The sequence below is a fragment of the Echiichthys vipera genome (assembly GCF_963691815.1).
Source record: "Echiichthys vipera genome assembly, chromosome: X".
Lineage (NCBI taxonomy): Eukaryota > Metazoa > Chordata > Actinopteri > Perciformes > Trachinidae > Echiichthys > Echiichthys vipera.
The window spans coordinates 28,486,344-28,497,764 of NC_139825.1; the positions used below are offsets into that span (position 1 = coordinate 28,486,344).

The 11,421-nt window shown below is 40.5% G+C and overlaps 1 protein-coding gene across 1 annotated transcript in view; it reads right to left on the minus strand.

Annotated features, from left to right (window-relative positions):
• Positions 1 to 3,816: 3,816 nt before the first annotated feature.
• The window catches only part of LOC310965963 (ADP-ribosylation factor 3), a 9,064-nt gene continuing 1,459 nt past the window's right edge, over positions 3,817 to 11,421 (minus strand). The window contains exons 2-5 of the mRNA XM_083939726.1: positions 8,611 to 8,863; positions 8,415 to 8,525; positions 8,198 to 8,322; positions 3,817 to 5,869 (exon numbers count right to left, since the gene is read on the minus strand). Of these exons, the coding sequence (XP_083795852.1) occupies positions 5,708 to 5,869; positions 8,198 to 8,322; positions 8,415 to 8,525; positions 8,611 to 8,758 (546 nt within the window). The 5' untranslated portion in view covers positions 8,759 to 8,863 and the 3' untranslated portion in view covers positions 3,817 to 5,707. The remainder of the gene's footprint in view (positions 5,870 to 8,197; positions 8,323 to 8,414; positions 8,526 to 8,610; positions 8,864 to 11,421) is intronic.

Consider the following 11,421-nt stretch of genomic DNA (forward strand, 5'->3'; position numbering starts at 1 on the left):
CAATAGCAGCTACGATACAGCAAGACATACCACTGATGGTGTTTTTATGGCAACAAATTTCATAAGTTATAAGACTAGTGACAGTATAAATGACTAATAGTTATAGAAGTAGCAGGAAGAGTCATGCAGGACCACGGCAGCAGGCACCACCACGATCAGCAGAGACCTGCGAGACGACAAAGCACAAGCACAAACAACCGGGGAAGAAGTCAAACAAACAAAATCAGCTTAAAAATAACAACATTGCTGAGGGCTCGTAAGCTGTAAGCTTTATCAAAAAGGAAAGTTTTAAGTTTACTCCTAAATATTGGGACAGTGTCTGCCTCCCGAATAACACTTGGGAGTCTGTTCCACAGGAGAGGAGCTTGGTAGCTGAAGGCTCGGCCTCCAATTCTACTTTTGGAGACTCTAGGAACGACGAGTAGCCCTGCATTCTCAGAGCGCAGCGATCTAGTCGGGTAATACGGTACTATGAGCTCTTTAAGATACGACGGAGCCTGACCAATAAGAGCTTTGGAGGTAGGGAGAAGGATTTTAAATTATATTCTAGATTTTACAGGTAGCCAGTGCAAAGAAGCTAAAACAGGAGAAATATGTTCTCTTCGATTTGTTTTAGTTAGTACACGAGCTGCAGCATTTTGGACCAACTGGAGACTCTTAACAGACTTATTGGAGCAGTCTGATAATAAGGAGTTGCAATAGTCCAGCCTAGAAGTAACAAATGCATGGACTAGTTTCTCTGCATCTTTCTGAGACACAATGTTCCTAATTTTCGCAATATTACGCAGGTGAAAATATGCAGTCCTTGTTGTTAGTTTTATGTGAGAATCGAAGGACATATCCTGATCAAAAATAACACCCAGATTCCTTACTGTGGTGCTGGAGGACAACACAACATCATCCAGATTAACAATATCTTTAGCTATTGAGTTTCGGAGGCCTTTTCAGAGTTTAACATCAGAAAATTACATTATAATAATAATAGCATAAATTGCAGGTCATCCAGCTTTTTATTTCCTTAATGCACATTTGAAGTTTATCTTACCTATCAGTTTCTTCTGGTTTGATCGACAAATATATTTGTGTATCATCAGCATAACAATGAAAGTTTATGGAGTGCTTCCTTATAATATTTCCTAAGGGAAGCATATATAAGGTGAAAAGAATCGGTCCAAGGACAGAACCCTGTGGGACTCCGTGAATGACTTGAGTGTGCAGGAGGATTTGTCTTTAACATGTACAAACTGAGATCTATCTGATAAATATGACTTAAACCAGCTCAGTGCGGTTCCTTTCATGCCAAATAGATGCTCCAGTCTCTGTAGCAGGATGTGATGGTCAATAGTGTCTTTACCACCTAAGCCACGAGGACCATGTGAAAGAAACATCTCTTATTGTGTGTGTGATTCCTAGTGACACTGTATTCTGCATTTCTCCTCTGAACATCGGGGTATACGTCATTCTTACTTTTCACATTTCTGTGTGCAATCACTCTGAAAATGCAAATACAGAGTGGACGTACCATTTCGGTCAAAACAGGTGAGTCACTTCCTCTTTTCCCTTCATGACCCTCAACAAACAATAGACCATTTTAACCACCCTGAATAAAGAATTACATCTCCTCTAATATTATCCTCTAAAAACAACAACAGCAGCATCAGTTCTCCTCCTGCTCCTCCGTATGTGTCTTTCTGTCACACATAAACAGGAACATTTCTAACATGTGTTGTCCTAACAATCAGGCTTTGACCCCTACACTCCTTCAGTAAGATCCTTCATGATTTTACTGATGTACTTTGGACTAATTAGTTTATGAGTTGTGCATAACAGCGTCAGTTAATTGCTTCAAGTGAAGTGTTTTTCTTGAGACCAGATTAGTATCTGGTTGGGTTAGATTATCTTATTTGTTGTCGTCATGTTAGTTTTGTCACTCAAGCTTCAAACAAACATCGTGTTGCTTGTAAGAGTGAACGAGCCAGCTGAACTGCTCTGTAGAAACTGGCTCTGCCCGCTGCTCCAGTCTCTCTGTCTCACACACACACACACACACACACACACACACACACACACACACACACACACACACACACACACACACACACACACACACACACACACACACACACACACACACACACACACACACACACACACACTGGTTTGATTACATTACAATTATTGGCTACATGTCAAAAAAATGTCTCCAGTTCACCAAGAAGAAGTCATTGTCTTCTTTTCCAGTCAGTCTCTTGAAATGCACGTGTGTTTAAATTAAGTGGTTAATATTTCACCACTACCAGGAAGTAATTTTCAAAAGTATTTCCTCAGCTCACTCAAGAGCAGGAGAAGTTCACATAACACAGAAATAGTGTAACACCACTATTGGTTGTGGCACACACACACACACACACACACACACACACACACACACACACACACACACACACACACACACACACACACACACACACACACACACACACACACACACACACACACACACACACACACACACACACACAGAGGCAATTGTTGTGTATCTTTTTTAATAAATGTGTTTCTCGTGTGTATGCGTTACAGTTCTCTCAATTGCTTACAAGCACCGGTCCCTACTGAAGCTACTTTGTTCAGACATGCATCTCGGACAAACAAACTAACCCTAACACATTTAAAACTAACTCAAAACACCAGAACACTTAACACACACGTCTCAAAATAAGCCCTGAAAAAAAGACGTAATCAATCAGTGTATTCTTAAAATGTGCCTTTTTTTAATGTGTTTAGGAAACAGTGAGTTAGCATTTGGAAAATGTGCAGGAAATATGAAATATAATAAGTGTTTTGGTGGTGACGTGTGCATGAGAAGAGAGGTGTTTGTTCCACAGAGACTTTTGTTTCTGTGACAGTGTGAAGAGTTTTGACAATGTGACTTCAGTTCTCTCCGATGCAAGTTAGCAATGTAAAAAAACAACCTGTAATCATGACTCCAGCGGACCGAAGAGCCATAAAGTATATGTTGGTTGCCAAAATCAAACTATAAAAGCAAAATGATAAAGCTTTTGTGGTCATATGTATAAAAGTAGACAGCAATTGCAGCAGATTTATAGTCAAAATATTAGAAATAATCAGTCCAAAAAAGGATTTCCTGTATTTTTCAGCGCCTAATTCAAAACTGTTATTACTTTAGTGTTTTTCTAAAAAAGAGCTTTTATCTATAAACTGTTGAACGTCCCAGTTTCTCTACATGTTGGTCAAAAAAGGTGTTTTCTAAGAGTATTACTATCCGCTCTTCAAGGAATAGGTTTTGGTGGGCAAAATTATTATTTATGTTTTTCATGTATTATTTTTCTTGGACTAAAAACGGCCAACTATAAGAAAAGAAGTCCTAATTGTTTAAATCCAAGCGTTTATTTTTAATTTAAATATATATAAGTGTGGAGAGTAAATAGAGAGTAATAGAAAAAAGTATTGTAGAAATCAACCACAATGTTTAGAGCAGATGAAAATCGACTGTAGTTCTCCAGCTGGGGTCTCATCAAATATCAAGGTTAAAAAACCCTGTTTGTTTTTTTTAGGTGTTAAAAGGGGTCAAACTAATAAACCAGGATTAAAAAGCCACAACTTTTAATTCTCAAAATATCAATGAGGCTTTTTGCTTTTGAACAACAGCTGTTGCTAAAGACTGCCCTCTTATGACTGAAGCGTGTCACAGCAAGATCTGCCCCCCTTCTTCTTCTTCACTTGTAAACATGAATACGTCACAGAAACTCAGGTCATACAGAAAATGGATTTATTCTTATACAGCAGGATGTCTTGTACATCACACACAGATGAATCCTTGCTTTCCTCATTGAAACATGATCTTCACCGTTTTTAAATGTGTAACTAGAACGGTACATAATGAAAAATCAGGGGTTTTCTTGTGTTCGCACTGATTTTCATTGTTCCACACAGACTACATCAACATTTCTTTACACCCCAAAGAAAACCAAACAAATCTACCACCAAATATGAATCAAGTAAAGTGGCGAAACAAAAGGACAAACCCTCCGCCTCATCATCGTGAACTGTGGAGCGAAACTTGCCTTTTGAGGGCGTAGAGAAATACATCCGTAAATCATTCTTTATAGATAAATGTGTGTGATTTGAGATCTGAACCAAACGAGCGGAGAGGAAACCAATTAGAAGTCATTACTAAATATATAAGGCCACAAAACCCAAATGATCAAACTCATGATGCTGAATAGAAACAATAGACTGTCACAATAGACTGTCACTGGTATATGAGTAGTAGTACCCAGCTATGGCACACAGGAAGTAGTTTTATTGTCAGAAGTCTGTGGATTCTGCTGGTATCAGTGGTGACGCAGTAACTCGTCTGCTGTTTAAGTGAGTCGTGGATGTGCCGATGAGTGAACTGATCTGTTACCCTGCTTTCTTTCACATAATTAATCACTGAAATAAAAGGAATGTGCATGGCAAATACATTTTACAGCCATTTATAGATTCATCAACAATATTCACATTCAGTAACACAGTTAGTTATCGTCCCCCGATATGCAAGTCCGAGACAAACACACGCAGAGCGAGAGCAGCATGATGCGGTTTGAGTACTCATATGGGAAAAAAACACGAAGGCAGTCAAGCAGCAGCTGTGCGGGTCATGTGTGTCATGTTTTGTATACTGCTTTCACATTTTAAAAAAGACCATAAAGCTGACTATACTGTGTTTAGTGCATGTTGACAACTAAATGCAGAAAGTGGTATTCAGGTTAGTTTCTGCGTCCTACTGTGAACAGCACCAGAACACGAGGAGGGCATTTAGAGAAAATCTACAAACACGTCAACATGCATGCGGCTCCAAGGATGGAAAAGTATGCAGCAATGTCAGCGAGATCTACCGGGGGGTGCATGCAGCTCAGGCGGCGGAGAACGTGTTGTACGTTTTTTAAAGTGTTTTGAACGGGGCAGCGACCGGACAGTAGAAACACGCCACAGATATTAAAAATCTTTCCAAAATGAGGCAGTAAAAGGATGTGTGACGGGGGGAGAGGACTCCAGTCATGATTTTCAGGATTAATACTGACTTGCACAAACACAAACAGTGTGCGTGCACGCTCACACACATGTACACACTTCAGTATCAAAGTGCACTCAAATTGTAAAGTGGAATTACGGTGACGTGAATCTGCCGGCTATGATTGTTCTTGAACATTAGGAAAAAAAACAAAAAACAACATAAAAACAGGAAGTGCAACTGACACAGCTCTTTGAATGGACGACTGACAGTTCAAAGACATACATCAACAAAATAGTCGTATTTTACTCAATGCTGACTCGTAGGAGCCACACATGACTTGGTACAGCACCTAGAGACAGACATACAGTACAATGCACCTAAGGACAAGAGGTGGACACGGGAAAAGCAAGTGTCTACTGTGATTGCTCACGGTTAGTGTGCATTTGTGTGTGTGTGTGTGTGTGTGTGTGTGTGTGTGTGTGGTTAAATATAAAGTACATGATAATCTGTTTTTAATAAGGGCTGAAAACTACTAGGAACCTCAACAGACTGAAAATGAAAGCCTAAAATCTGCCCCAAACCCAGAATCTTGCTTTTCACCTATTGATCAAAACCCCTTGTACCTAACTCTCGCAAAACAAATAAACAAATAAAAAGTTGGATGGCTGCTTGTTCCAGTTTTTCTTCTTATTTCTTGTTCTTGAGTTGATTGGCCAGCCAATCAAGACCCTCGTAGAGGCCGTCGCCACTGGTGGCGCAGGTGGCCTGGATGTACCAGTTACGGTGACGCAGGGAGTGTAAGCCCAACTTGTCTGTGATCTCGGCAGCGTTCATGGCGTTCGGTAAGTCCTGTCAAAGAGGCGAGAGTTCAGTAAGGAACAGTGATCAGGGTTTTGTGTGACCCTAAAGAAAGCTGATGTTTTCTTTTATTGACTGGATTAAAACATGCATTTATGTGTTTATGTGTGTGGATAGATGTTGGAAGTGAATAAACTGATTATTCGATTGACACCAATCGTTCAAATCGTTTTCTAAAAAATATGCTGATCATTCTTTGGTTACTGCTTTTTTAACGTGAATATTTCCTGTTAGTCGTTGTCATATATCAACTTTTCTCATCCCAAATACGGGAACTTTGTCAGGACTCCTTGGTGTCACTTGGTAGCCCAGTGCATCAAACTGTGACGCTCCTCTACAGTAGCTGTTTCAAACATGGGGAACACGTGGATAATGTTGTGAATTCAAATAAAATACTTGGTAAGGTTTAGGAAAACATTGTGGGTGGAGTTAAAATAAGTAGTTGATTTGTAACAACTAACGTGATGCACTTGACGCACAAGACAAATTACTGTGCATTCACACCAAAAGGAATGGAGGCGATTAAAGGTCAAGCTGCCATTCAAAATGTCTGTAAATGACGCAATGACATGTGATGTCGCTTCGGGCGACGCGTTTTGAGCGATAAGAGCGATACGATGCGATGCAGCGATTACGTGTCCATCGCGTGTGTCGCTTGAAGTTGAAAAATTTGAACTTTTTAAGCGATATTGCGTGAAGCTGTGACGCGACAGCCAATCAGCGTTGATATTGCGTATTGCGGTAACAGCATCGAAGTTCTCCGTGAAACATCCAGGGGCTCACTGGTCTCACCAAAGCCGCCATTGTTGCAGTCCTTCGGGGAAACTAGACTGTTCCTATTGATATGATAACTATGGACTGTGTATGGCAGCAACGTGCCTTTAGGCATCTGCTCTGCCACAAATCCAGAAGAAGAGGAAGAAGAAAGCCGTCAGTGAAGAGTATCCCGGTCGGATCTACTGGAGATCGGGCAGTAGCCTGTATGGCTAAGGAGATTAAATCACTGACGGCCTGATCTCACCACAACACACCGGCTCTTTTAAGAGCCACACACGTCCTCTGAGAGCTCATTTCTGTTCGTTTAAGAGCGTTCAGACCCCTGTTAGCACTAGTATCACTTCCATTTAGCTCAACAGCTGAGCAGGCTGAGCCGGGGTTAGCTTCAGTTAGCTAGCCGCCTCTACCTGCGTTAGACGCGATGATCAAAAATGTGACACATGCGAGAAAGCGACGTGTAACTTGCGTTCGCGGGGGGTTTAATCACCTCCATCGCTTTTGGTGTGAATGCACGGTAAGACACATGACACGGGACACACAGACACATGGGACATGGACCGCGGTCTCCTGGATGAAAGTCCTGTGTTTGTTTGAACCATCCACCACCCTGACGTCCACCCTATGTGGACTTTGTGGCTGTTCCTTCTGGAGCACTTGCTCTGAGCGCCGAATTATGCGGTGGATGTGTTTACAGTTGAAAGCCTGGTGCATTTCATAAAGACGAGATTGCATTGTGTGTTGGAATCAAATGCTGAGGGCCGTAAAAAGCGCCATTATTTGACGGTCAGGGAATGAGAACGAGTTGCATATGTGAAAGCAAATCAAATATTTTGGGGGGCAAAAAGCAGTTTGGAGTTGTCACCTTAAAATCTGTGAAATTGGCATTTTTCACCATTTTCTGACATTTTATAGACACTGACTGGTCTTTTTCAGGAGGGGTCTTAACGAGACAGGTGCTGTTTCAGACAGAGGGTGAATACAGGTATATTCAGACAGACAGGGTGAGAAAAGTATTTTTAAACATTAAAGCATCTAAACATGTTCTAGGAGAAATACAAAATACAAGTATGAAGCTGAAAACTAGTAAAATATGGGACCTTTAAATTAATAGTTCTATATTTTGGGAACTACACTTATTTGCTTCCTTGCCAAGAGTTTAAAGATAAGATTGATACAACTGTCACGTCTGTATGATGAACATGAAGCCACAGCCAGCTGACAGGTAACAAACAAATTCGGCCTACCAACTCCTATAGATATCGACAATTAACATGTTGAATCTTATTTGTTTAATATGTACAGAAACATACAGAGCGCTGTAAACCAGAGCAGGTATCCCTTATTCACCTATAGTTTTTCTAAAAGTAATATCGTCTTTGGATTTAGACACAAATAATCACATCAGCCTAAAGTAGAATTTCTTCTCAAAGATACTAAAAGGAGGGTTTAAGTGGTTTTGATGCTTTACTACAACCCTGTTGTGTATTCATGTTTTTGTGCTGTGTATGTTTGTATGAATGCAGAACAGTTCTCGTTTCTTGCCTGTTTGTTGGCGAACACAAGGAGGACTGCATCTCTCAGTTCGTCCTCAGCCAGCATCCTCATCAGCTCCTCCCGTGCTTCATTCACACGTTCTCTGTCGTTACTGTCCACCACAAAGATTAGACCTGAAACAGCAAGAGGAACAAAGAAAATACTTTTTTTCTGAAGAAGTAGCAGTGAGAGTTGTCTGTGTTACCCTTTGATTAGCTCTTCTCACCCTGTGTGTTCTGAAAGTAGTGTCTCCAGAGGGGACGGATTTTGTCCTGCCCACCCACATCCCACACAGTGAAGCTGATGTTCTTGTACTCCACCGTCTCCACGTTAAACCCTGAAAATAAGAGTAAGTGTGAACATAGCAGTCCACTCACTAGTGCGCATGACAATACTCATGTTCCTTCTGACTGTGCACTTACCAATGGTGGGTATGGTGGTGACTATTTCTCCCAGTTTGAGCTTGTAGAGGATTGTTGTTTTCCCTGCAGCATCGAGCCCCACCATCAAGATCCTCATCTCCTTCTTCCCTATGAGGCTCTTCAGCAAATTCCCAAAAATGTTCCCCATGTTTCCGATGACGTCCTTAAACTTCAGTGTGTGGCCACAATCGTGTAACAGATGCTTTTCTGCAAAGTTTAACTCCTCCAGCAGGGATGGATTATAAAGGGAGGGCTGAGGGCAAACAGAACAAATATCCATTTAGTAATACTTTTACGAGTGTTGTTTGACTGCGAGGTAAACATCAAATGAATCACAAACATATTGGATTAAAGAGAGGATTATTAATAAACTATGCTGTCTGTGAGGCCTTTAATTACAAAGAAGTGAATCCCCCAGATAACCTTCTTTCTTCTTTCAAAGACTGCACCGCAATCGCCAGAAACTCTCACTTGTACATGTACACACACCCCAAGACAGGTGCAAGCTATGCTAATTGCCCGCGGTCATCATCACAGAGAGGGTGAAGGAGATGCATGTCGGTGCCATGACTCCAGGCTGCAGCACAATCTGTTCAGACCCTTCCCCTCCATCTTCTCCTTCAAATGTTATCCTGCAACTACGCCAAGCCCTCTGAACACATGACATAAAATGTCCTACATTACCAGGCCTGCCTTTAACACATTTAGTTCAACACTCAAACAGCGACAGAAATTACTAATTTGATTTATCAAATTTTAGCTAAGAAGTTACCACTGGACCCCCAGCATTTTCTTCTGGGTATATCTCTCCCACACAATTACAAAGTAAAGAATCAGGATCTGTAGATATGTGTATATTGCAAGCTAAACGTATAATTTCCTTTAACTGGAAAAATGGTGAAGGACCAAGAACTGGAAGGTGGATTAAGGAGTGGCATCAAACGTGACAATGGAAACAATAACATACATTATTAGACGCGAGCAACATGTTTTTGATGACATATGGAGACCTTTATATATTTTTTAAAACATGACACCAATGTTGGTAACGTGCTACAACAGGAGGAAGCTCTGAGAGAGTGGAACGTCCATGTGGTGATATAATGTCCCGAGAAACTCTCTTGAAATGCATCAATGTTATAACTATTTTCAATATTTGTTTTTTTTAAACAATATGCAATGTGCATATATATATATATATATATATATATATATATATATATATATATATATATATATATATATGCATCTGTGTCCATGCGGCATATATGTTCTGTACACTGAATCCAGGGTTCTACTGTTATCAACATTATTTTTAATTTATTTACTCTTTATTTATTTACTGTTCTATTTTTATTTTATTTTAGTTTTTATTGTTTTAACACTCTTCTCTTATTCTTATTTGGAGACGGGTTGGAGAACAGGAAGAAAAGTTTGCTTTGTTGCATATAATACTGACTTGCTGTAGTTTGCATACAAAAAACTAATAAATACATTCATAAAAAATAAAACAAAGACAGTGACAGAAGAACACATCCTGAATATTCTGAATACTGCAGGCCCAATGGTGTTTAAGAGATATAGGTGTCAAAAGAGCATAGGAGTAAAATACTATTCACGTGACCAAAAATACTCTCTTAAAGTGGAACTGGACAGAATAATCTAAACTCTAAAGCTTTTCCTTTATGTCCACAAACGTCTTCTAAATGTATCCACGAAGGACACCTGCAGACTGGATAAACGGATCAGGCGGGCCGGCTCTGTGGTCGGCATGAAACTGGACTCACTGGTGACGGTGGCAGAGAGGAGGACACTGGACAAACTGCTGGACATTATGGATAATGCCAGCCACCCCCTGCACACCGTCATCAGCACCCAGAGGAGCCTGTTCAGTGGAAGGCTGCTCCTGCCCAAGTGTGGGACCAACAGGCTCAAGAACTCCTTTGTCCCTCAGGCCTCATCCTCTACAACTCTTCACTCGGGGGGAGGAGGAACTAAAGAGGACAGAAGGGAAGGAGCCACTTACTGTAACATTAATAATCTACTCATTCATACCTGGACACTTATCTTCTTCTTTTTTGTGCAATAACTTTATCCACCACTTAATCTTACTGCATATTTCTGTCATATAAATGGACTTGTACTTATTAAGCGCCTTTCTAGTCTTCTGACTACTCAAGGCGCTTTCACACTACTTGTCACATTCACACAGAGATTCACACAGATGGCGGTGGACATCTACAGACCATCATATCTAACCATTCACACCACATTCACACACCCATGCGCAGCACGGGGAGCGATTCAGGGTTCAGTGTCTTGCCAAAGGACACTTCAACATGCGGACCGGGGGAGCTGAGGATCGAACCATCGATCTCTCGAATGGAGGACAACCCATTCTTTCACTGAGGCACAGCCGCCCAGTCATACATATTTTATCTTGTACATTTTCTCTACATTTAACGGATCTCATTTCATTTTCCGTGAATTTTATTTTACCTGTATTCTTACATCTACTTCATATATATTAAGTTAACTATTGTTTATTGTTTTACTTTCTATATTTATTTAGCTTAGAGTTTATTGTTCATCTTATACTGTATTTTCTTATACCTCCTTTGTGTTTTTGTAAGCTGCTGGAAATTCCTATCAGGAGTCATCAATTTATTTATTTGTTTATTTAGGGCATGTCAGTTAGATCAATCATCATCACAGATTATCATAGTTTAAATCATACAATTCACATGACCGAAAGGGCAAACAGCAGACGCAAAAGCTCATCTAGTCCCACCCCCGTCACCACAGAATACA